Source organism: Cervus elaphus, chromosome 5, assembly GCF_910594005.1.
Source record: "Cervus elaphus chromosome 5, mCerEla1.1, whole genome shotgun sequence".
In the NCBI taxonomy this organism is placed as follows: Eukaryota; Metazoa; Chordata; class Mammalia; order Artiodactyla; family Cervidae; genus Cervus; species Cervus elaphus.
Window position 1 is genome coordinate 87,923,707 of NC_057819.1, and position 26,413 is coordinate 87,950,119.

Sequence of the window (26,413 nt, forward strand, 5' to 3'; positions counted from 1 at the left end):
GGGGAGCAGTGCCGTCCAGCCTGGAGGAGAACCTGTGTCGGATCTGCATGGACTCGCCCATCGACTGCGTTCTGCTGGAGTGCGGCCACATGGTCACCTGTACCAAGTGCGGCAAGCGCATGAACGAGTGCCCCATCTGCCGGCAGTACGTGATCCGAGCCGTGCACGTCTTCCGGTCCTGAGGGCTCGCGCGGGCTTCTGCAGTGCCTTAGGGGACAGAGCTCCAGGTGTCTGGGCCCACAGTGGGCCGGCTTGCAGACGGCAAGCTAACCAGAAAGTGTGCAGTGTTCCCAAGACCAGGGCGAGCAAAGATGCTGTCACCTCTGGGCATGCCTGTCTTGCTTCAGAGGTACACCGTGCGGCTGGCCGAGCCCCAGGCCAGTGGAAACTGGTACAGATCGCACAGGCCAGTCCCTGTTTTGGTGATCTTGGGGTGACGATGGTAACTGATGGAGAGGACTTTACAGAATTTCGACCATATCTTCCTCCCTTCCTCTGCGAACCTAAACAGTCTCACCCTTCCTCCTGTAGCCCGCCCACCCCCCTGAGCAGCGTGCCTCTGTTTGACCCACTAGGAGTCCTGGTGGGGACAGCTCTCTTCCTCCCCGGCACACCTGGATTCATTTCTGGTCTCTCTGGCTCCCTGTGCTTTAACCGACCTTTGCTAAAGTATCTTGATACCTTAACCTAAAATTCATTTGTTTCTTTAGACCAAAAAGATGGTAGCTTACCAGACCAATAGTGATCCTCCTAGGGACAGAAATTTGAACCAGTAAACTTATTTCTGGTGAGAAATGAAACACAAATGCGATTGGAAAACCTCAAGTCATTAAGAGTTGCTTCCTGAAGTGCTGGATTGGGAAGCTCTCCCTCTCCTGAGCTGACCTTGGGAGTCAGCAAAGCATCTGACTTTCAGACTGGTGGGAGATTCCAGTCTGTGAAAGACAGTACGTGGGTCACCTCTGCTGCTTCTCCTGGGGTCTGACTTTGTGCCATCCTGTTTTAGTTGATGAGAAAAAGGGAAAGCGTTGGGTGGAAGCAGTGGCTCTCTGCTTGGCTTTGACTTCTCCAGCGGACAGCCTTAAACCATTTTCCCCTGAGTACGAGGTCCCTCTTGCCCATGGAGGTTTTAAACATGGTCTCGCTTGAAGGTCTCACTGAAGAGACTTAGGCAAAGGGCGTATTCTACTCGTCAGACAAGCATGTAAGACTGAGCACTCAGAGGTATCAGCCCTTGAGCAGACAGCTGCCCGTGTCTGTTCCCCAGGTTGGGAGGGACTCCCGAATCCCATTTCCTTTCTCACCCTGCTGATTTAGGGGCAGGTCAGGAAGAAGCTTTCCCTTGGCTCTTGAGGAAGGGCCGTGCAATGAGTGAGTGTTGTTCTTGAGCCCTCTCAGGGTCTCTTCACCACTGCAAGAGCTCAAGTTTGCTGGAGAAGCTTAGCCAAGCCCAAACATACATTCTGTGCACTATCAGGAGAGCTGCGTGTGCCGCCATTACCGTTGGATGAGCCATGCAAACCCTCAGACAGCTGAGGGCTTCGGCAGTCACCCCTATTCCCACCCCGTACAGCTGAGATCTCTCAGACCAGAACCAATCACGACTTTGGAAAGCAGTGGGAAACCTGTAAGGGCACCTGTTGGTTGGTACAGGATATACTTAATGCTTTCTCTCCATCAACCACTAAACCACCTACCTTGACATTATATCAAGTCCTAGATAGTTTGATTTTGGGCTACAGCCTTTGTAGGAACTGGGGGGAATGGAGATTTCCCTGTAAAGACACCATCTTTCTGCTGGACAGTAAATACTATAGTTTACGGTGCCTACCAGTTTAACAAAGAATTCAGCTACTCCTTAGTTCCACTGTGAAACAGGTCTGCACATAGCAGCTCAGCTACAACCTAGCAATAACTTCAGGGCAGAAGCTGGCTGTTTCCCTGCTTAAAACTTGCTTTCTCTGCTGAGGCCTTACCACTCCCTACCTCCCAGTTTCCCTCTTAGACATGAGTTAACAATATCCTGATGGTTGGTTTGTAACCTCAGTAAGAATCAGAACTGATGTCATTTACTCATCTTGGAGAAAGAACTTGCCTTTAAGTCTTCTAATCCCTTTTGGTGAAGGTTTCCATTTAGGAGAAAAGGTGTTAAAACAACCTAACCCTAAGCGCGCCCCCCCCACTCCTGCTTTGTATCTTCTTTATTACTACACCAAATAAAGGCTGGGAATTCTTAAGATCCCATTTCAGTTACTATCTAACTTAGGTAGCAAACTTGATTTTTATCCTTGGATACTCTCTTCTGCCCCTCATGGATCCTTGGTCTTAATTACCATGGAAACATCTAATTCTTCCATTATCCCATGGCTTTTGCTGATTGTTCTGAGATTTCAGTTGCGACTTGTTTTAAAAGACAGGACAGCTGACTGGCTCATAATACATTGGAATAGCTGGATCCAAACAAGAAAGAATAAGCTGTACAGGAATTAGTGCTCAATGTATATTGTATAAATTTGTTGAAATCTTTTGGACGTGAATGTGTTATTTCAAGTGGCTTATATTAAGATTTTTCTCAGACTTACTTGGGTGTTAGACGAAACCCAAATGTGTATTTTTTGTTACAGAGCTCTGCTTTATAATTTTGTAATAAAGTTTCAACATAGATGCCTGTCCAATCTGGTGTGAGGACGCCAGGTGTCATAGTTAAGACTGACCTGAGTTCACAAGCCACAGGCTAATCCCAGGCTGTATGCACACAGGCCTGCTCTTGCAAGACTGCTGTTTTTGGAGATGCTTGGGTCATGTGGCCTTGGGCATGGGAAAGCCCAGAAGAGGATGGGCACTGGGCAGGAAAAAGGACCAAGCCCAGAGAGCAGCATCAAGTGAGTTCAGACATGGACCCTGATCTGGTAGGAGCAGACCTTCAAGATGTGGGTGGAAAGGAGTCTGAGGGCAGCCGGGGTGGGGTGCGCAGGTGTCTTCAGGCAACCCCGGGAGATGGCTGGACTGCGGCTCAGAGGCCGGCCCCTCCTCGAGGGCAGCGTGCCCTGTCTCCGTGCAGGTGGGTACACCTGTCTGACCAGTGCGCAGGGGAGGGGACTCCTGAGAGCACAGCCTTTGGGAGAGCCGGACTGAGCGCAGATCTGCCCTGTGACTGCAGAAGGAAGGGATCTTGCCAGAAGGGCGTAGAAGCTCAAGGCTGAGCCACAGCACTCTGTCCTCATTGTTCTGGGCGGCTGACCCGTTCAGCACTCAGGGTGACCTCTTGCCTGCTGCCAACCAGCGAGTAAACAAAGGCTCAAAGGAGGGCAGGCCTCCAGCACCCTGCTGGGGAGGTTTAAAATGATGTTGCTTATGGTCTGTGAGATACAAAATCGTATATAATCTCAGCAGCAAAGAGGAACACGGATCAGAAAGACGGGAAGGAAACCGACACCCTGAACGTTGAGCTGAAGCAACATACCCAGCGAGGTGGGGAGGGGCCGAGCTCACGACTGAAATGACCCCCTCTGTTGCGTGGGTGCACTCTGGAGACCAGCCAAGCAAAGGCAAAATCCTGAGGGGAGAGCTCTGTCCAGCTGCCTGGCCTGAGGAGGCTGGAGAGGGGGTGAAAATTTATGTAGGTCAGTGCTCAGAGGAGCAGCAGCTTTTGTCTCCACAGAGGATAGAATAAAAAGTGTCTTATTCTCAACAGTGAAGCCAGACTGAATGGTGCCTATTCAGAAACCCCAAATGTCCTGGCCTAGCGTCAGGGCACCTCCCCCTGCCCCTTCCTCCTAACACACTGCAAGCAGCAGGTGGAAACCCAGGTCAGGCAGGCTGAAGTGACCTTAGCTGATTACCCTGGAAGGCAGGGGGTAGGCAGTGGCCCCTGCTTAGCCTCTTACTCAGGTATACTCCACAGTCACCTCACGTCCAGGGGTCGGACAAGCAGCCTGCCGACTATTGATAAGGAAAAACAGGATGGCCCCTCAGAACTAGATGGAAGCCAGTTCAGAACCAGATGCTGACATGAGAAGCCTGCACTCAGACCAGAGTGCACACAGTAATGCACAGACGTGAGGCTGTGGTGGTGTCTCGCAGGCCCTGAAGGCAGAGGCCAGGGCCCACACACCTGGGCTGAGTTCCCCAACTCTCGATCACCATGTGCGCGGCCGCACCTTCAGTCCACTTCCTCTTTTCAGCAACCTTGTGATTCAGGTGCACTTCCGGTCCGTGTGCCTCTGGGTGACAGCCGTTTAGTTTTCAGGGCTTGCTTCGAACCAGCTCTGTCTACCTGCAGTGTCCACTGTGAGCGTCGTTCGCCTCACGTGACTACTTGAAGCTGAAGATGGTAAGTCCAGCTCTCGGTTGTGTCACCAGCATGTTCTACATGCTCAGCAGCTGAATTGGTTGGTTCCCCTTGGCCAATGGAGGTTGCCAGGATGCTGCTTCTGGTGCCGTAGAAAGTTCTGAACCGGACTCGTCTATGCTGGTTTCCCTTTATTCACGTAAGTCCACCTCAAGTGGCACAGGAGGCGTTCTCTATAAGCAGGCTGCGGAGATCTGTCCTCAGGTGGGTTTCTAAAGAGCGGTCCTGTCTGCAGATGGGGTGGGCTCCTGAGCCCACGGCCCCGGAGCCCACACCACCTCCCTGTCCATCCTTCCTGGTTCTGCTCCCCTCCCTTCAAACCGGGACCCACACACTGTTTAACAGGAGAGCACGGAGAAGCGAGACATAAAAATCCATTTTGTTTTCTTTCAGATGCAATTTCATTCCTGGCAAAAATGGCCAGGCTGAATACAAGTTTTGCCCACTATAAGCATTTCTGAGGATACTCTTTTAAATACAACTTTAAAAGGAGCCTGGAAGTAGAAGGGGAACTTCAACAGCCAGCCTCCCCTCCATTCCTTAATCACCAGAATTATAGGAGGTGTTTGGGGAAGGACAAAGATAACTCCGAGGGGGTTCCAGTTTTCTTTTTTTAAAAAAGCTTCTTTTCAAAGAAAAAAAAAAAAAAAAAGGTCAAAACCAGCACCCAGATCTGAAAGACCTATGTAAACTGGCAGGAGAACCTGACTTCACTGGTGGTACACAGCAACTCACTCCAGTCTGGAAGACAGCACGCGTGGCTGGTGGGCTCTGGAAGATGCATAGCTTGGTGGAGAGAGCGGCCCCCACCCTGGGTTCGGCCGGCGCCTGCCCGCCCGCCCGCCCGGCGCCCAGTCCAGAAGCAGTGCAGTGGGGAGTACACCCGAGGGAGGGGCAGGCGGCAGTCCTAGCAAGGAGCCACCAGCCTCCGTTTCCGGATACACGCCCAAATCCACTCCGGGGAGACCTGCTGGGCCTCGGGGTTCCGGTCCCCGCCACCCAGCACGTGTGTGGCTGAGCCCACATCAAATTCCTGCACCAGGTCCCCATCGAATGCCACAAAGTAGCGTCTGAGGCGGCTGAAGTCTGGCGTGGAGGGCGGCAGGTAGAGCCGCACTCCAGTGAAGATGTCCAGCAGCACCTGCAAACGCACAGCAGTCAGGGCCGGGCTGGGCTGGGGCAGATGGCTCTGACCCGGCTTGGGAAGTAGCTGAGAGATGGAGACTAGTGGTCAGGACGTGGGGAAAGGGTTTACAGGAGAAAAAGTAACGGCCTAAAACCCCCATCCTGGGACTTCCCTGGGTGGTCCGGTGGCTAAGACTGAGCTCCCAGTGCAAGGGGCCCAAGTTTGATCCCTGGTTAGGGAAATAGGTCCCACATACTACAAGGACCCCATGTGCCACAACTAAGATCTGGTGCAGCCAAGTCAAGACAAAAAACCAAAAACTCCCATCCTCCGGCCACTCCAGGTTACGCATGACTGACATGCCTTTCCATCTTTGCTGAGAGGAAAAGGGATGAGGGGACGGGTCCCCACCAGGCACCTGGAAAAGGGGAAGCACACGTCTCAGGAACCACCCAAGGACTGGTGGGCAGGGCCTGTGGGGCTCGAAGTGATGCTGCCCGACCCACGAGCAGCCCTGTGCGCGCCGAGGGGCCAGGAGCCCTGCTCGAGACTGATGGATTCCAGGGCTTCAGGAAGGGAAGGACAGCAAGGTCCCCGGGTGCCACGGCGACCTCCACGCTGACTGCGGGGGCGGGGTGGCACAGCCTCCCTGTCCTGACCGGATGCCGACACCTCTGTCTGCCTCTGAGCCAGCAGCGCCTCCAGGGTAGAACTGAGTCACTGGCCTTGGTAAGCGCTCAGTAGCGGTTGTCACACCAAACTGACCACGGAGTAGGAGAGGAGAGGAGGATGGTCACTGAAACAGCGCCCTCTCCTGCTCCTCACTGGCTGGCCCTGTTCACAAACTCACACGGCTGCACTCCCACACCCAGGCTGGGCTTTCTCCCCTTTAATGTCAACTGGGATTTGGGACCGGCAGCTGGGTGGGTCCCTGCAGCCTGCCGGCTGGGCCCGCTGTTCTATCTCCTGCCTGTGGGCACAGCTCTCCTTCCTCTCTGCTTGCTGGCGGGCTGCCTCTGCAAGGCAACAAGAGGGCACAGGGTGGAGCCAGCGGACTGCGGCCCTGCCCGAGGCCAGGGGAGCTGCAGGGGCGGGGGTGGGCAGTCAGCCCGACCACACCTTGCTCATGGCTCAGAGGCCAAGTGCAAAGGGCTGGGCCCGCGGGGCGCACACCCTCACCTTGGCTTGGCACGGGGTCGCATCGGGAGCCTTCCGCTTCACTCCCACTCTCACAGGGGAGGGCTTTGCAGTTGGCGGGTTGCCTGCAGGCGAGAGCTCGGGGTGAGAACCCAGAAGAGGGCAGAAGCTGTGAAGTCAGGCCCCTCTGCGATCAGCACGGGTGAGACAGGAGGGGCTGTCCGCTGAGCCCTAAGCAGAGGCGCTCACCCCCAGCCCCCATGGCTCTCAGGGGCCCTGTCTGTCAGCTGTGCAGAGCAGGAGGGGAACCTGCAGACCAGCGGCTGGCCGTCGGATGCGCACAGCAGGAACACAGCCAACGCCGGCTGCAGTGGACAGGGGGTCCCAGGGCCTCAGGGCTGTGCTGGGAGACGGGCCCCCGTCCCCACGCCCACTCCTCGGTGCCCCAGCCCCCTCCCTCCCTCCTTACCACCTCTGTTGGTGCAGCCGCCCGGCTTGCCCCCAGCCTTCTTGGCGCTGGTGGGAGGCTGCTTGGGGGAGGCTCTCGGGGCCGCGTGAGGCACAGCCGGCCCTGAGGTGCCCTCGTTCTCCCCACTGCTGCCCCCTGTGGCGGAGCTCCCCTCATCCCCTGCCGTTATGGCGAAGGCTGCCCGCTCCTTGGACAGCTGGTACAGCTCCTGAGAGGGGGGAGAATGTCGGGTTATCCCTCCTTTCCCAGCCTCGGGGCTCAGGCAACCTGTGTGGTCTGTTTTAGGTGCCCGGGGCTGAGGAAAATGACGGGAGGACACACAGCAGGCAAAGGCAGCTGGCTTCCTCAGGGCTTTTCTAGCTCTGGCCCTGTTTCTGCAGTAATCTGCACAGATCACTGTTCTCTGTTCCCCAGTCCCTCTCAGCAATGTGGAGCCTGAAGCCTAGAGGGAAGTCCCCCCTAGGAGGCTGTGAGACAGGGCCCAGGGCTGCCCAGGGCGCCTGATGCAGGCAGAGTGCTCTCCTGGGGGACGTGCTGCTCCCCGTTTCCAGTAACTGCCCTCCTGGCCCCTCTCAGCACGCTGGAGAAAGAAGACGAGGACACAGGAGGGCAGGTGCCCTGGGTGCCAGAGCTGGGAGGGGGGAACAGGACACACGCGTAGCCCAGGCGCCGGCACCTTGAGTTGGGGGAGGTTCGTGGCAGACTTCCAGTCCTTATCATCACGGATTCGGGTGCAGCGGGGGAATCGGATGGAGATCCCATCGGCTGTGTGAGCCTCAGATTTCGAGAATTCAGCCCCTGTGATCTCCCACACGGCAGCTTTCTGTCAGGAGAAGTCAGGTCATTCAATGGGTAAGTAGAAAACACCTTCCAATCAGGTAAAAGCAATGGTGATGCTGCTGTTTAGCTGCTAAGTCATGTCTGACTCTTTGTGACCCCACAGACTGTAACCCGCCAGGCTCCTCTGTCCATGGGATTCTCCTGACAAGGATACTGGAGTGGGTCGCCATATGCTCCTCCAGGGGATCTTCCTGACCCAGGGACTGAACCTGTGTCTCCTGCTTGGCAGGCGGGTTCTTTACCACTGAGCCTCACCTGGAAGCCCAGCTAAAAGCAACAGAGCACAATTAGGACCGAAACAGCAGTGGGTAACAGGATCGAGACAAGTTCTAGCCCCGCAGCTGGTGCCGTGTGGCCTCGAGAGCCCCGCTTCTCCCCCGGGCCTCAGCTTCCCTGTCTGAGGACGACTGGGCCAGGCCACGTTCGAACAGACCCTCTGTGACTCGAGGAGGGAGAGGCCCTTCCTCTCTGGTGAGGATGACCCCTCAGTGTTGACTGGTCATCTCTGTGCCTGTCACCTGGCTCCCCACCCCGGGGTGGACTGTCAGTGATGCTGAGATGACGTCTCTGTGGCACTAGACAATGTACAAACTCACTTTGGGGGCTGGAGAACCCCAGGCCATGGGATAATACCTTTGGGTCTGGAACAATGAAGTCAGGGTAATAGATCTTATTGATTTTCAGCCAGTTGGGTATCTTGCTGGGATCCTAGAGGAGAAAGGATGCTGTCCTGGGCTGTTGCCAAAACAGGACTTAAATGTGCTCTTGGTGGCAGGCTTGTGAGAAGAGGTGACTTATCACAAAAGGCTGCCCCTCACCCCTGGCATCCTCCCTGCCCAGAGAGGCTGTGGCCTGGAGGGCACACAGGCCAGGTCCTCAGAGGATCTGAGGGCCTAACACTGCTCCTATGCAAGCAGCAGCTCTCTTTTCTGTGGAGACAAACGAGACCTACAGCTTCCTCCCCACCCCCCACAACACTGCCCGTCTCAGAAATGATGGTTGGTCCAGAGGCCAGGGCCCCAGGGCCCCCCTCACCTTGCTGATCTTCACCATGTCCAGTTCCGTCTGCAGGCGGGCGAGCGTTGCATCGTCGTGGCCTCCTGCACACTTGGTGACCGTGCACCACTTCTGGCTGCTCGGGTCATAGCAGCCCATGAGGAAGATGGACATCATGCCACCTGGGGGGAGGAGGGACTGGGTTGGGGGTGGAGGGCACCCGCCGGCCCTGTGAGAGGCAGCCTGCGGAGGAAGGGGCCCGGGCCTTGGCATCAGAGTGCTGGAGACCACCTCCTGGATTCACTTCTTACTAGCCATGTGAGGTTAACCTTTGGGAGTCCCAACTTCAGTGCATTCGGGACAATCACACTGAATGCTGGGTAAAAGGAACTGAATAGTGCCTGGCACCCAGAAAGATGCTGTGAGTACTACTTCCTCAGATCACAGCTTCCCCTCCAACTAGGAAATGGAGATATTCCCTGAGGAGAAAGCCACCAGGCCTTGAAGAAACAGTGGCTGGTGTCTTTCTGGGCCGGCGAGCCCAGGGCACTCTTGCCTGACCTCCCCCTGTCTGGGTCTGCAGCGCCCTCTGTTCCTGCCTGAGGCGGCATGGGCGAGGCCGGCTCATGAGCTCCGGACGCCACGACTGGCCATGCCAGCACATCCAGCCAGCAAAAGGCCGGCCTGTGCCTTGAGTGGTGCCTTTGAAAGACGCACCACCCCAGGGGCCAGAGGCTGCCCTGACCTTTGCTCCCTTGCCCGTAGAAGGCCCCAAGCACCACCAGGTCAGCTGTGTCGGCCATGGCGCCCTCGTTCAAATAGTCCTTCTTCACTTTCAGCCAGTGGCGCTTTCCAGGCTCGTAAGTTCCCTGAGGGGAGGCAAGAGAGACCACAAACGGGCATGGAGGCGCTGAGACGGGGGCGTCTCACCTGCTCACATGACAGCCGGCATCTGTAGCAGTGCCTTCCCGCGCCATCAGGGCCCTTCAGGCGACGAGCACCAACCCAGCCTTTAGACCAGAATCCTGCAACGGCACCCCCCCGAGCACCTCAAACTGCCACAGCCACGTCCTGGCCAGGGCCGAAGAGAGCAAAGGACCTGACCACCTTACCTTCACGTCCTTCAGCACCAGCCCTTCCAGCCCCTCCCGGATCACCCTGTTGATCATGTCCACCAAGTCGGAAGCTTTCTGCGGGAGAACAGAGAAGGGCTTTGGCAGCGAGGTGGAGGTGGTTCCCTTTCACACGCCAGCTAAGCGCCTGCTGCAAACACGCTGACTTGAACACAAGAACAAAAGGGCCGGCAGAACAGGGACGACCAGAGAGCCAGTTCCGCTGTGACGGGGCGCCCACCTGGCACAGACCTCTCACGCCCTGCCCTCCCCGGTGGGGCTCGCACACGAACACCGGCAGAGCAGGGACGACCAGAGAGCCAGTTCAGCCGTGACTGGGCGCCCACCTGGCACGGACCTCTCACGCCCCACCCTCCCCGGTGGGGCTCATGAACACCGGCAGAGCAGGGACGACCAGAGAGCCAGTTCCGCTGTGATGGGGCGCCCACCTGGCACGGACCTCTCACGCCCCGCCCTCCCCGGTGGGACTCATGAACACCGGCACAGCCTGTCTTACTGTGCTTTGCTATGCCACATTTTGCAGATATTGTGTTTTCTTTTTTTTGACAAAATGTTGTCAGATAATGGTAACCATTTTTTAGTAGTATTTTTAGTTAAGGTATGTACATTGTTTTTTTAGACATAATGCTATTGCACACCTAACAGACTAGAGTGTTAATGTAACTTTTCTATGTATTGGGAATTCATAAGTTACGTGACTTATTTTCTGTGATACTGCTTTACTGTGATGGTCTAGAACCAAACCCACAATATCTCCAATTTCTGCTCGTATCCACATCAGCCTCCCTCTTAAGAAAATAACTAATACCCATTCTCCCAACCACGTCTGACCCATGGGGCACTCTGCTCTGCCGAGGGTGGGATCCTCACTCACTGTGACTTGCTTCATTTCTGAGAACATGATCCGGTTGGGAATTTCAACCATGTTGTCATGAAGAAGCTTCCGCCGCTCACACAGAGGCCTGAGGGGGACAGGAGAGCTGAGGTCAGGCCTGGATGCTCCCCCACCCCCCCGAGTTCTGAGGAGAGACGGGGACAAGGATGGACTGGTTTCCTGAGACGCATGCCATGGCTCCGGGCCCTCGTGTCTCAGTTCTGCCCATCCAGGGTGACCAGGGCTCCATCGGGACCAAAGATGGATGGTTATGAGCTGCGGCACAGAGTCACTTCACTGCTATAGGTCCTGTCTCTACCTCATCAGCCCAGACAGACTGTATAAACCCTGGTCCCCTCTGAAGAATAGCCCTGACTCTCCTTGGCTGTACTGTCTCACTCCAGGCCCCAGGCGGGCGGTGTGTGGGTCAGCAGGCTGACTGGCCTCAGGACCTCAAGCCCAAGCCCCAGCTCCTCCCCTGGCAGTTCTGTCTCCTTCCATCTCCCTCCCCTTCCAAACTCAGGGCTGGGGGCTGGGGTGGGGGTAGGGATGCCTCTCTAAGGGAGGAGGGGGCCAAAATGGTTTCTGGGACTCAAGAGGTCAAGATTGTGAGTTATCCCGAAGGTAGTCCCAACCACAGAGCCTGACAATGGCAAGCTTCTGGTTGTCAGCCTCTCCCAAGACTAAAGCCTCTGAACTGAAATTCATCTGCGTTACGCACCCGGAGATGCTTTTGAAGAAATAAACTGAAACCCTACAGTGCTCGTAGTTGGTATCTCGTAAACAGTCCATTTTGCTGTGGATGGCAGGGTTTCCTCTGTGACTTAAGCTTTCAGAGTCGAGATCTAGTCAACACACTGGCTCTTCCTAACACTGAATGGGGAGCCGGCTGTGCAGTAATTGTTCATTCCCGATGCAACTCCTGGGCCCAGAGCTGCAGCACCAGCCCCTTGCCCTCTCTCCTTTCAAATCTGAAGCCCCCACCTCCCTACTCAGGAATCAAAAACAGACTCCTCACCTATCCATCAAGCTGATATCATTGAAGTAGATACAATCAAACACAAACAGGCAGACATTAGCATCCTGGAAGGCAGCTTTCTGTAAGGGAAAAGGAGGTCATAGGTACACGAGGGACAAAACTAAGAGGGCATGGAATGCGGGAGAAGCAGCCCACTTCCCAGACCCTCTGAAGCGTGTGGTGCATAACGCGTGTTTGTGCTGTGGAGCCCCTGGGCCATAAGGGCGCTTGGCAGACAAGTCCTAAGTGGAGACCGACCTAGTTATAAGCCAGGTGCCACTATAAGGTCTTTTTATGCAAAACACAGAAACAAAACACGTCTAAACTTAGGGCTAAAGTCAGTACCAATTCAAAGATGAAGATAAGCGTGACCGTAAGTAAGCGACACATTCCTCTGCATTTGGACTGAAAGCACACACTCTTGCACACACTCACGCTCACTCACTGGGCCTGAGCCAGTACCTTGTGCACTCCTAGAGTCCCAAAGGGCAGTGGTTTGCCTGTCCTGTTGTCGATCAGGAGCACCTCAGAGTCCAATATCATGCTGTGGCCCCCAGGGAAAGCCCGGGGGATGAAGTCCTTAAAGTGGGCCACCTGGAGGCAGAAGGGTCACTCAGAGGAGGGAGCCAGGACACAGAAAGCAAAAGCCGGGCCCCTGAGGGAACACAGAACACCAATATGTGCCAGCCTAGCTGATGTGCAAAACAAACTTAGGTCTTGGCAGCTGGCCAGACAAGAACAATCAGCTACGTTTCAAGACCTCTGCCCAGACCCTGGAAGAGATCAAGCTCACATTGGGGTCAGTTTCTATTGGCTGCAGCGCATTTGCAGGAAAAAGGAACAGTCTGAAAGTGAAAATGAGGGGAAGAAGGGAGGCAGACAAACATGGAACAGAGGGAGGGAAGGTGGACAGGGAAGGTGGGCAGGTGGGATTTGTGCAGAACAGACCAGTGGGAAAAAGGATGGAAAAAGAGAAATGAACTCCCTTAGGAACAGCGAGAAAACATGAGGCGGGTCTTCCCCAAGTGCGCTCGAGGAGGTCGTGCTTAGCTCTCAGAAACACTCCAAACTGACGGCCTGGCCTGACTGCCCAGGCAGGCGAGGCCAGGCAAGGGTGTGGGCGTCCCCTCCCCTGGGACTCTGAGCAAAGACAGAAGAGGGAGCAGGGACAGGAGGGCCACCCACCCCACAGCTACTGGAGCCAGCTGTCCCCACTGCTTTTCCCTGGGCAACCCCCAAGGGCTCCCAGAGGCCCCGGGAGCTGAGAAGGGCCGAGGGGTGAGGTTCTCAGTGCCCCCTGATTAAGGGCAGGAGCTGGGGTCTCAGAAGCCCCCATGGGATTGTGTTTATGTCTGAATGTAAGCCTCTGGAGGCACAGAACTTCCATTCTTTTTTGAAATTTTTCATTAAATGCTGGATGCCCACTCTCTTAGACAGTGCCTGGCATCAACCCTTGATAAATATCTGTTGAACAGGGGACTTCCCTGGTAGTCCAGTGGCCAAGACTCTGTACTTCCACTGCAGGGGGCACGGGTTTGCTCCCTGCTGGGGGAACTAAGATCCTGCATGCTGTGTGGCACAGACAAAACATTAAAACAGTAAAAATAAAAGAAGCTGAACGAATTAATGACTGGCTGCCTAACAGCTCTTTGTACCTGAGCCGTGACGCAGCTCAGGGCGAGCACACAGGACCTAGAACGGCAGAGGACAAGCACAGCAAGCTGTCACCGGCTGAACTCGCTGTCCTGGCGTCACTGCCCCTAGGCTCCACGATGGCTGACCCCCAGCTACGCTCTTGGGTTGCTCCTCCTGAGCAGCCCCACGGTATTCGAAGATTCCAAAAATGAGTAAATCAATTCATCCTTCCATTCAAATACAAAACAGATTCTATTTTGCACCAGAGCTGGAAAGGCACTGGAATACACGCTTTGAGATCCTTAGAGACAGGCAGAAGAGTCCTGGCAGAAAGGAAGGGGTCTGTACCTTGTGCGGCAGGACGGGCTTGAGACTGCGGCTGAAGTAGCTGAAGTGGTCCCCCTTCTTATGCACCTGGACTCGCTCCCCGTCATACTTGATCTCAGAGAACATGCCATTGGGACACTTCTTCATGGCGTACTCGATGGACTTGCAGGCCTCAGCCTTGGAGGCGGGGGAAGGGGGAGGACAAGCCTGGAGACTTACAGGTGCTCTTCCCAGAGAGGTGGCTCGGCAGGGACAGCGCGGAGCCCGGGGCCCCTTAGCCAGAGCACGCCCTCAGGGCAGGAGGGAGTGAAAAGGCTGGGCAGCGTCATATTCCGATATATTGTTTTCACTTTATGAATGAGAAAACTGAAATTCACAGAGGTTAAGTGCTCACTTTCTATTACACAGTTAGTGAAGGGCAGGAATGAGATGTGAATCTAGACCCAACTCCAAAGCCTGGGTGGTTACCCAGTAAGCGTGTAACCTATTGTTGCTGTTTAGTCACTAAGTTGTATCTGACTCTCTTGTGACCGCAGGGACTGTAGTACACCAGGCTCCTCTGTCCATGGTGTTTCCCAGGCAAGAATACTGGAGTAGGTTGCCAACTCCTTCTCCAGGGGATCTTCCCGACCCAGGGATCAAACCTGCGTCTCCTGCATTGGAAGGTGGATTCTTTACCACTGAGCCACCAAGGAAGCCCAGTATAAGCTATGCCATGCTTCAAATGAGACTGTGGAACAGATTCCAAAAAAAATTCTTATAAAAATCAGAAAGTCTACTAATGGAGGTGACTGGTCCTGTCCCTCAAGTGGCGATCTTACTACTTTGGTGCTGGCTATCCCAACACAGAACCCTAGACCAGCACTTCAGGCACACACCACAAGGCTTCCAAAAAGAGCAGTGCACCCCACTGAGACAATCCAAGGCGCTCGGAGCAGGCACAGCAGCAGGCGTGGCCTGTCCTGTCACACAGGAAAACCCACGCCAGGAAGGAAATCCCATTTATCATGGAACAAGCAGAGGCCCAAGGAGAGCTGGTCTGCATTCCTTAAGCGTCTTCTCTTTCCAGGAAAAAAAAAGGAGACCTAAGGTACCCTCTCACAGGAAGGCTGGCTCTGTCACCAACTCTCAGAGCTACTTTAGGGCAAGTCACAGAGACTCGGGAGTTACTGCACACATCCACCTGACTTCAGGAGAGATGACAGATGAACCGCTCAGGGTGGACACTTCAGACACCATTTACTAAGAAAACTAAGGATCAAGAGAGACTGAGGACCTCACCCAAGATTCCACAGCTGGCTGAGGGCAGAGATGGCTGAGTTCTCAGGTCTTTCCACTGCTCACGCTATCTCCCCCAGGAGAAACACCCGCTGCAACTCTACTCTTCCCTCCCCGAAATCTTCCAGCCATCTTTCTTGCACGGCCTTCAGCATCAAACCCTTTCAGGTCTCCCAGGGAAGGGTAGCAGCCTCACACAGGAGCAGGAAGCAGGGCAAGAGCAAGGTCCTTACCAGCATGGGCTGCACCGGGGTCATCAGAGAGGCCTGCACACGCAGAGCTCGTCTCTGGCCTGGCTCCTTCTCCACCTCCTGCTCGTTGCGGAGGACCCGCTCCACCACATCCTGCAGGTTGCGCGAGGCTTTGAAGGCTTCATAGGCATTGGGGTCTAGGGCATCTAACCTGCCGAGGCCAATAGAAGCAAGGAAACAAACACCACTGTTCTTGACCTTATTGCTCTGGATAGTAGCAATATGCTGCAACATGTTATGTCCAGCAACAAGAGGACATAACTGCTGGGATCCCAATATATGGGGAAGTGGTTATGTCCTACTGTCTAAAGACTTTCACAGGAGAAAAAGATCTTGGAAAACTCAGCTCTTTTGAGATACCATGCTACCTGGATGCTGCCCGAGCAAAGAGGGGGCTGGAGTAGGCAAGCAACTCATACCATACTTTTTGAACATATCCCCTATGTTTGACTCTAACAATTCTGTGAAAAGGGTACTGTTATCTCCATTTAACATGAGAAAATGGAGGCTGAGCTAGGTTAACTGATGGGTCCCACAGGAAGGAAGAAAGCAGAATCAGGATTCAAACCCAAATTGGGGCTTCCAAGTCCTGACACCAGCTGACAGCACAGGAAATGGGCAGCTTCCACCATCAGAGGACCTGGTACTTACACGTGTTTTGCACCTGAGTTCATCTTCAGATCATGCTTGATCAACCTGATGATGCACTTAAGGTCATTGGCTGTACACCTAGAGGGAAGAGGCACATTCAACTTAAAAAGCTCCCAAACCTTCCTTCCCTAGTGATTCCATCTCCCCAGGCCCATCCTCAGTGGGCAGTGCCCCCACCTGGAGGCGATGTCCTGCAGGGCCTGTTGCTGCTCGTCCTCCTTGGTGAGCTTGGAGAGCTGCATGAGGAACTCATCCACCTCCTGGATGGTAAGGAGGCTCTTGGCAGCTGGAGGGAAAGACTTGCTCTGCTCAAAGAAGACTCTGATTGTCTCTGACACGTCACCCTGTCTCCAAAAACCAAAATACCATGCAACAACCCCAAAGTGGCCGTGTGTAACCCCCAAGCCCTCATGACTACAGGTGAATTAGAGATTTCAATCACTGCTCCTGTCCGAAACTCACAAATATTGATTTCACTGCTTAGAGAATCTATCCCACCCACAGCTCCTAGAAACGGCACCTCCATCCACCACAGGATCTGGCCACCTGCCTGAGCTGAGAAATGATGTAAAAACTAATGCAGGGCCAAGCCAATGTGAGTCCTGTTAGAATGTGAATTATGAGACAGACACAGTCATCAGATTATGGGGGTGTTTGGACAGCAACTTTCTAGGTGCCAAGGCTGGAGTCATGGACAAACCAAAACTGAATGGCAAGCCCAAGTTATAAGGGAAATAAAAGCAAGGAAAAAATAAGGCCCAGAGGGACTTCCCTGCTAATGGCTAAGACGCAGAGCTTCCAGCACAGGGGTCACAGGTTTGATCCCTTTTAGGGAACTAAGACCCTATTAATACATGCCACATGGTGTGGCCAAATAAAGGTCTAGAACAAAAGTCCCTGGAGAGAGAGTGCGAAGTCCAAGATCCACTCTCAAAGTCTAGGTCTTTCTCTCAGGCTCAGCAGTAATGTTAAGTCCAGTCTTCAGAACCTTGTGAAACTAACAGCTGTAGCCTCCCATTCAACTCCTCTCATAATGAAAGCTTGCTCAAGTGGGTTTCAGTTTTCTGAAACAGTATCTGCTCCACCAAGAAAAAAAGAGAGTGCAGGTGACTGGCTCAGCAGAACCCCACTTGGAATCCACCTACCCTCCCCTTTCTCTGACCTGCTCTAGGTCTCGTGTCATGTCATCTGAGTTGCAGTTAAAAATGCGGCTGAAAAGCTTCACAATCTGCTTATCATTCAAGTTGTAAACACTCTTAATAACACCCGGCAGCAGCAGCTTCACTGTTAGGTACACGTCGCCGTGGAAACCATCTGGAGGAGACAGAAGAAAGAAACCTTTCTTGAGACATGGAGCTTAAACAAATACATACATAAACTCAAAGAACCAAGAGAGATGTCTGCACTGCTGCCCTCGCCGCACAGGCCCTCAGGGGAGGGTGTGTGTTTCACCATGACGGCAGAGGCCACGGCATTCAGCAGCTGGGGGTCTGTGAGTCTGCCTCCCTGTTAGCCCCTGGATGAACTCCTGCAGGGCAGAGCCATGACTTCCACTGTCGTGTTCCCAGTGATGGGCACATCACAGATGTTCAACGATCATTTGTCAGACGAATGAAAAGGAACACAGTTGGGAGATTCTATTCCAAGCTGTGCAAGTGGCTCACAGAACCCAAATCAAACAGGAGAGTGAATTTTCCTTTTGGTCAAATGGGAGAGGTTCTTCTGGCCTCCTAGGGGCCAGAGAAAGGAAGGAAGAAAGATGCCCATGTGTTTGGAACAGATTTGGCTACACAATGAATTTCAAGACAGCAAAATAGCAGAGCATCAAACCAAGCACGAGGCCTGTGCAACTGTACAGCTCACGTCCCCATGAAGCCGGCCCTGACTCTGAGCTCTTGAGAGAAGCCCATCCAGGGTGCTCGAGGCCCACCTCCTGCTGAGCCTTTCTGAAGGAAGTCCTGGATGATCTGGGTTTTCGTGTTGTAGCTAGGATTTTCAGCCACCATGGCACACAACTTCCGAAACTCACGCAGCAGACAATCCTTGTGTTTTGGGTCACATTTGCTTGAGGACAGACTTGTCTTAGGGGCCTTGGGGGTAGGGCTGGAGTGGGCTTCCCCAGAGTTGTTGGGCTTGGCTGTTGGAGAGAGAAAAAGGGAGAGATAATTCATTTTGCCTTGCTGAAAAGGAAGCAAGAGAAACTAATGGGCACTCTGCTGGTTCTCTATGTGTAGCTTTACTTAATCTCCCCAAAGAGCCCTTTGGGAGCAGATATCATTATACATATTTTGTGGGTGAAAAAACAGAGGTCAAGTGATTTCCTCAAATCTCACAGCTATTAAGAGTAAAGAAACAACTGCCTCACACTGAAGCAAAGGACCAGCTGAAGTGTATTTCTTTATATGAGTGCTTACCGAAGAACAAGGGCCATTTTCAAGCCAAGAGTGGTCAGGATGATCTCAGTGCAATTGCAAAGCTGAACCCAGAAAAGTTGGAATCAGGAAGGAAAAAGAAATCAAGGGACGCCTTAGTTACTCTGAAACTACTGCTACTGCAGATTGTTGGAACTGGAAGAAGCCTTAAAGATGATCTAGCTCAACCTCTTCTTGTTGGTGAGGAGACCGAGGCATGAGGACAGAAGCATTCTCAGTCGCTTATCACTAGTCCCCTGCCCCTCCCCACCACCCCCAGCACCACTTTTTCTTCTCTCTTCCTGCAAAAACGAAAGGGGGCTTCCCCTGTGGCTCAGTGGTAAAGAATCTGCCTGCAATGCGGGGGACTTGTAGGAGACGTGAGTTCAATCCCTGGGTCAGAAGGGATTCCCTGGAGAAGGAAATGGCAACCCGCTCTGGTGTTCTTGTCTGGAAATCCCTGTGGACAGAGGAGCCCGGAAGGCTACAGTCCACGGGGTCACAAAGAGTTAAGACACGATGGAGCGACTAACAACAACAATAACAAAAAGTTCTAGATTTGGAACTCCCTGGTGGTCCTGTGGCTAAGACTCCGAGTTCCCAGTGCAGGGGCCCAGGTTTGATCCCTGGCCAGGAAACTAGATCCCACAGGCTGCAGCTAATTCCAACACAAACAAATAAATACATAAAATTTCTTAAAAAAAGGTAGGCAACAAGGAGGACTTTTCTCCAGACACCCCAAACAACTCTCAAGTGATCCTGTTACCTTCTTGTGACCATTTACAAAGTAAATTTCACCCTGAAAGCTTGCAGCAGACAGTCGTTACCACGCTGTCTGCTGATGTAAGCATCTTCTTGCCTGGAGTTTATAAATTAGAAATCTATCCTCATCTCTGACCTGGCATTTAAAGAGGACTTTAAGGGACAAAATCTCCAAAGTGTCACTGTTCGGCAGCTTGGAAGAAATGGAACACCTGCCTTCCCTGAAATTCCCTCCCCAGAACCAAGCTCTTCCAGAAATACACTGCCCTTACTGTCACCTGAACTCTTCCATATTTCTATCTTTGGTTTACCACTAGGCAAAAACCAAGCACACCTCAGAGTTTAAAAATGATAAAAAATCATAGAGTCAGGCATTGTTTTTGCAACTTTCTCTTCTTTATTCCTTGTGAGATACCATGGGGTCCACAAGGTAGGTGCTGCCATTCCCACTTCACAGATGACGCCACAGAGGCTCAGACCTGGACCGAGGTCTTCTGACCTCAAGTCCGGGCTTCTTTTACTCAAACAGAGCAACCTCCTCGAACAACTTCTGAGCCCCTGAGTTTTGATTTTATTTTCTTTAGCTGAGGCAGTCATAAGAATGATAAAACAGGTAACAGGTTGGAGAGTAAAAAAGCACAGGTTTTGAAGTTAAACAGACTTCAGGGTAACTATTAAAAACTCCATAATGACGTTGAGCATTGGTTTTCTCATTCATAAAATGGGCCTAATAAAAATACTCCCCAACGTTAAATGAAGAACAAATGAAACCACACATGCAAAAGCCCCCAGCCCAACGCTGTCTGCTACACAAGGACATGCAGGACATCTCCCTTCTCTACTTTCATCTCCAATTTGGGCAAGTGGAGGGATGCAATTTCTCACAATTCTTCCATTATCAAAAAGCAAGGAAGTGGGACTTCTCTGGTGGTCCAGTGGCTAAGACTCCATGCTTCCAATGTAGGGGGCTGACGTTTGATCCCTGGTCAGGGAAGTAGATCCCACAGGCTGCAACTAAGAGTTCAAATGCCAAAACTAAAGATGCTGCATTCTGCAGCAAAGATAAATAATCCCGTGTGCCACAACTAAGACCTTATTTATTTGGCACAGCCAAATAAATAAATAAATATTAAAAAAAAAAAAAAAAACCAAAACCCCAAAACAAGGAAGTCAATGGCAGATTGTATTAATGTCTGATCCAGGTAAACTACTTCAAGGGGAAAAAGTCATGACGGAACAAACATCTTTTTGCTGCAACAGAGATTAAAATATACAAAGAAGTGCTATACATGTGGGGTGCTGAGAATTAGCTGGCCATTACCTCTCTGCTCAGATGAAAGCAAATTACAGTTGACTCTTGAACAACATGGGTTTGAACTGCATGGGTCCACTTACACGCAGAGTTCTTCAATAGCAAATAAGTACTATACAGTCGGCAGTTGATTGAACCCAGGGATGCAGAACTGAGGGCATGGTGGAACCATGCATAAAGTGGAACCTCGGATAAGGAAGGCAGACTATAAATGACATTTGGAAGTTCAACTGCGCAGGGGATTTGGAGCCCCTAATGCCCGTGATGTTTAATAGTCAACTGTATTAAGGAGGCTAGATGGCACAGAATGGTCACTCTTAACCAGAGTACCAAATTTTGGTATCCTGGGATACCTAATTAAAAGAAGGGCTACAACAGCTCACGTAGCCCTAACCTATCTTACCTGAAAAGCCAGAAAACTTCCGGGGATTGGAATTGGTGACAAATGAGGCACCTTTCACCGGAGATGCCACCTGGCCAGTGGCTGTCAACTTAGCCTGGACAACAGCTTTCTTCTTTGGTGTGCCTGCTGCCTTGGAAGACAGATCTGTAGGGCCCCAAAAAGAAGGGGAAATATCTTTCAGTGAAAAATCCCTGAGAAAGCTTTCAAAGACTCTATCAGTTGCTCTTACAGCCTGGCTAGCTAAGTTACCACCATGGTATTAACCTAAAGGTGACTGTTGGCTGGCTGGTCTTCTTGACTGGAAGTAGTAGGTATTAGGGTACTGGGGAGAGGGTGTTCTAGGGACAAAAGACCCAGTTATTCTTTACTTTTATTAGTAACTTAAATATTCCTCAATACTCTCCACCCCTTATCTCACATAAAACCTTCAGATTATTCAGAGGAAGTCAGAAATTATGGGTTAACAGATAAAATGTGAGGACCTCAGCTTATGGAATTAGCCCCAATTTAAAGATAAACAAGAAAGTAAAATGAAGCTGGATAAACAGAGCATGTTGATCTGGTACGTGCAGGAAAACTTGTAGCTGCTGAGTTATTTGAGCTGTGTGACAGTTTAACTCTCCCTTGCATTTTTCTTCCTCTGAATGAGCTGGGTCCAGAAGTAACAAAGGCTGAAGCCAACGGCTAAGGCTAGGCAGAGCAGGAGGGGAGCTGGGAAAAAAAAATGTATTAGTTTTCTCCCTGAAGTAACTTTCCTCTCAGAGAAAAAGGACAGATGTCCATTTTAGTCCCCCTATACTAACTAGAATTAAACCGAATTGAAGACATGAATATTACAAAGACATAAAAGGTCAGAAAGGACTAACTGGATTTATCAGTGTCAGATTTCTAAAATAGCATACATTTGAATACACATGTATGTGCACATATATGTTTTTGTGTAATATACAAACATGTATTTTCTAGTTCTGTCTGCTGAAAGGGCCCAAAAGCAAGGATATCTCATGGCACCCAGGACATAGAGTATCAACATTTTTGTCTCTAATGCCATTTCCCCCACTAACAGGAACAAGGACTCTTCAGAGAAATGGCTGATTTCACGGCTGAGATAGGTAATCCTAAGAGCGAGCATACTGTTAGGCCAGAAGGCAAGGAAGTACTTTAAAACAATTTTTAAAAAGTGATTTGGACATCAAGGACAAAAACTAGCTCAAAGGGATTCCCAACTGACCAAATATTAGACAATTTAGTACCAAATTAATAAAGAAGTACAGGATAATGATAAGCCACCAGGAAAAAGTAGTAATCTGAGTCCACACAGAAAATAAGTTGAGAGAGAAAAGGGAGTAGTATAGTGTAGGTACTCTTTTCTTCAAAAACGTCAATGTCATAAAAAAAAAAAAAAAGACCTCAGAGATGTTCCAGATTAAAGGAGGCCAGACTCGACAACTAAGTGCAATACTTGATATTGTATCAGGATTTCATACTGAAGGGAGAGAAAAGTTATAAATTATCTGAGCAATTGACAAAACTAGAATACAGATAGTAGATTAAAGCATTATATCAAAGATAAATTTACTGGTTGATAGCTGTATTACAGTCACGATATCCTATTTTTAAGATATACACATTGAAGTATTTAAAGGCAAAGGACCATGATGCATGCCCAAATGGTTCTGGGGGAAAAAAAGTCACCTGTGTGGAAGAAGAGAGTAACAAAGAGAGCAAAAGAGTAAGCACAAACATGAACACAAATGATAGAGCAAAGAGAGCAAAATGTTAACAACAGGTAAATCTGAGGGAATTCCCTGGAGGTCCAGGGGTTAGGACTCTGCACTTTCACTGCTGAGGACCTGGGTTCAATCCCTGGTCACAGAACTAAAATCCCACAAGCCTCACAGCGCAGCAAAAAAAAAAAAAAAAAGGTGAACATGAGCATTCTTTGTACTATGTGCTATTTTTATTCTTCCAACATTCCTGTGAGTTTGAAGTTATTTCTGAACAATAAACTTAAAAAAGACAGGAAGAAAGAAATTGGGCTCTACTCTCATCTCGTTGCCTCTCACAGCCAGTAAGATGAGAAAGCAGTATTCTCCACCCCACCTGCAATGTGCTGACTTATCTGCTCTTTCTCGTTCTCTTCCAGCTCTTCCCAGCCTTCCAGCTCGGTGAGGTCCTCAATTTTTTTTGTGGTGGCCCGGGCCCGCTCCAGTTTCTCAAACATGCATTTAATGTGGTACCACTCTTTCATATCGCCCCCCGACTCTGAAAAGGGATTGGGCACCACTTTGCCGATTCGGCATACGCCCTTGACAATCTTTTCCTTGCATTTTTTGCAGCCAGCGGTGCCACGCTTGGCGTAGTCCACACAGAAGCGTTGCTCTGCCATCTCACAGGGGCCACTGCAGCGTCCCACATGCGATCCTGACAAGAAAACAAGGCAGGTGGCACGTGGGCTTAGGTTGCTTTTCTGGAAGGACGGAACAGGCTTTCTTCTCTGGAGGAGGTGGTGTCCACGAAGAACTGTTTCTGACCACTGGCCAAAGTGTCTTATGTCAGGCCGGTGATGTTCTTGGAATAGGAACAGTTCTTTTTTCCTGAGTGCACGGAGGGTTGGTGGGAGGAGGATCTTAAAAGCCAAAGTCATAGAGCTGCATGGAAGGGGGAGAGGCAGAAAAGTGAGTTACAGAGGAGCTAGGCCTCTAATTTCCTCAAAGGCTGACATCCTAACACAATAATCCATGCTGACCAACCAAACATTTCCCAAAGTATGAAGGATTTTTTTTTTGGCTGCTGTCCGATCCCTGACCAGAAATTGTACTTGCGCCTCCTGCAGTGGAAGCCTGGAGTCTTAACCACAGGACCACCGGGGAAGGCCAGGTATGAAAGATTTATTGCCTACAGGATGAAGAATTCCTGTACAGGAAAATTCAGTCTACAACAGGACATTCAATGACCTAATTGAACATTTAGATATATTCTAAAGTATATCTAGTAAATCACAATCAAGAGAATTCAAGTAACATAAAACCCTTTCTCAGGCCATCAGCAAACCCTAAGCCTTAAAATGGATGGTGACCCTTCAGCATAATAAGATTCTGAAGTTTCTTTTTAATCATCAAGAAAAATTACACTGGGTGTTCCCTGGTGGCCTAGTGGTGAGGACTCAGTGCTTTCACTGCCATGGCCAGGGTTCAAACCCTGGAGGAGGAACTGAGATCTTGAAAGCCAAGTGGTGCAGCTTAAAAAAAAAAGATATTATTTTCAGGAACTCTTTAATGTGAAATATAAAATATTTGTTATCCTCAGAAAATAATTAAGCCACTATATATATCTGGGATTTAATCAGAAGCCCTATTTTGAGAAGCAATTAAATGGAGCCTAAAACCTAACCCCTTGGTTTCAAATCCTAGCTCACGGGCCATAAGACCTTGGTAATTCCCTTAATCTCTCAGTTCCTCAATTTCCTCAACTGTAAAATGTGGATAATAATAGTATCTAACTCAGAGTTGTCATTCTAAGAATAAAGCCCTTATATAGTCAATGAAGCGATTATCCTTTAAGCAAAGGCTCCCTGTGTGCAATAAGCCGGGTTACAACTCAGCAAATTCAATCTGGAAATGCTCAAGTAACTGGACAGCAAGAATCAAAGGAAACGCTCAGTCTACATGGAAACAAGGACCATATCCACATAGTATCCCCCACTTTCTTTTATCCTTATTTTCTAAAGTATCCTCCCAGTTCCAACTTTCAACAGACTGGAAGTTATTTTCAGCCTGCACCCGGCTTTGTCGTCAAATTGCTTGTGGGTGATAATGAAAAGCAGGCTTTACTTGCTGAAGTGAAACGTGATGCAGAGAACAGCAGGTAACTGGGAATCAGAAACGCGAGCACAAGTGTGACCATGCAGTTCTGGGATTATGTTATCTTTTGAGAATTTCCCTTCACCTCCCGAGTCCGCTTTCTTATTCCTAAAACAGGCAAAATATCTACCTCAAGAGAAGGGAGAAAATGACAATGGGTCTGTGGATGGGTGAATGGGGGGGGGGGGGGGGGAGGGCTCTGAACTCCCTTGCAAATGTACACAAAAGGTGCGCATTCAGCTTTGTTCGTTTTGGGGGAGAAACGGTCAGCGTTTTCATGAAACTTCACAAAGGGCTCTGTAAACCCCTAGAAGCTGAACCACAGAGTATGTGAAAGTAAGCAGGCCCGTAAGAGGCGCTCAAGAAAAAAAAAAAACAAAACAATTAGGGTTCACCACCTTCCTGTAAAGCGATTTATGAAAAGCCGCCCCCAGGACTCCAGGAGCCGGGGGGACGGCACCTAGCCGCGCCCTCCCCTCCGCAGGGTCCGGGAGGCGCTGGGTCACCAGGAGGCACGGAGCCGTTTGGGGAACTCCGCCTGGCTCACAGGCCCCCCTCGGCCGCCACTCAGCATTTCCTCAGAGGGACCCGAGAAGGGAAACCGCTGAGGCCTGAACGCAGCCGGGCCGGGAAGTGAGAGCCCCGCGGCCGCTGCTCCCGGAGGGGCCTCCCCTTTCGGGAGGGGACACCGGCTACCCGCCGGGGCCGCGGGGAGAGCGAGACGCAGCGAGGCCCTCGACGCGAGCCGGAGGGGCGGCCAGAGCACAGCCCCGGGCTAGGCTGAAGGGGACGCGACGGGAAGATAGAGGCTCCCGAGCTCCGTCCGCAGCGCCCCGACTCGGGCGGCGGCTGGGCGGACCCGGCCAGAGGAGCCCCGCGGGGGCGCCCTGCCTTCCCGGCGTGGGGCCGCGGGGGTCCCGGGAGCCAACCCCCGCGGACTCCCGGGGGGCCGCCACGTCACGGAGGGTGTGCCCCGGGGCTCTGCTAGCCGGCGGGCGGGGGAGGAGACCGGGGGCTGGCTCCCGGGCCGCGCCGAGCCCCGCACTCCGGCCGCCCCCCTTTCCTGCAGGCAGGCCCCGCCGCGCCGCCCCCTCACCTGCCTTCCCGGCTCCGGCGCCACCTCAGGCCTCGGACCAGGCGCCCACAGGCCGCGCGCAGCCACGACGGTTGTAGTGCCTGTCTCTTTAAATCCGGGTCCTCGAGCTGGCCTCAGCGCGCAGGCGCAGGGGCCCAGGCCCCGCCCCACCTCGCCGCTGCGCCACGCGTCCCCGCCCCTTGCCTGCCACGTGGGAGGTGGCCTGGGTGCTCTGAATGAGGCCCAGGGCTTAGGTCTTGGGCCATGGGCTTGGCTCGCGAAGTGCCACTGCGACTGGAGAAAGCAGAGGTGCCAGGATGTGGGGGTGCCCTGAGGCGCATACTGTTCTCAACTTCTGGGCATTTACCCCACCCCCTGCCAATTTACCTCATTTGCTCTTTATGTCAGAGATTATCTAGTCCTTAAAGGTACTTGATGAAAGTGAAAGAGGAGAGTGAAAAAGTTGGCTTAAAGCTCAACGTTCAGAAAACTAAGATCATG

The 26,413-nt window shown here is 51.8% G+C and overlaps 2 protein-coding genes across 9 annotated transcripts in view; one reads left to right on the forward strand and one right to left on the reverse strand.

The window, feature by feature from the left end:
* The window catches only part of RFFL (ring finger and FYVE like domain containing E3 ubiquitin protein ligase), a 74,549-nt gene extending 71,885 nt beyond the window's left edge, over positions 1-2,664 (forward strand). For all 5 annotated transcript variants that reach the window (XM_043903042.1, XM_043903040.1, XM_043903038.1 and 2 more), the window contains one exon: positions 1-2,664. In XM_043903042.1, the coding sequence (XP_043758977.1) occupies positions 1-182 (182 nt within the window). In that variant the 3' untranslated portion in view covers positions 183-2,664.
* On the reverse strand, positions 2,487-26,044 carry LIG3 (DNA ligase 3). Of its 4 annotated transcripts, none has more exons than XM_043903032.1 (20): positions 25,934-26,044; positions 23,078-23,625; positions 20,975-21,118; positions 18,017-18,223; positions 17,249-17,400; positions 16,264-16,430; positions 16,087-16,164; positions 15,418-15,586; positions 13,928-14,083; positions 12,407-12,538; positions 11,945-12,024; positions 10,927-11,014; positions 10,032-10,109; positions 9,665-9,788; positions 8,959-9,101; positions 8,557-8,631; positions 7,760-7,906; positions 7,084-7,291; positions 6,657-6,739; positions 2,487-5,492 (listed from the first exon to the last, which is right to left on the reverse strand). In XM_043903032.1, exons 2-20 carry the CDS (start codon positions 23,619-23,621, stop codon positions 5,259-5,261), a joined length of 3,009 nt encoding a protein of 1,002 aa, XP_043758967.1. In that variant the 5' UTR covers positions 23,622-23,625; positions 25,934-26,044; the 3' UTR covers positions 2,487-5,258. The 4 variants fall into 4 exon arrangements, with proteins under 4 accessions (XP_043758967.1, XP_043758968.1, XP_043758969.1 ...); XM_043903033.1 differs by having other exon boundaries at positions 25,938-26,038; XM_043903034.1 differs by lacking the exon at positions 25,934-26,044 and adding an exon at positions 25,236-25,470.
* Positions 26,045-26,413: the final 369 nt, after the last annotated feature.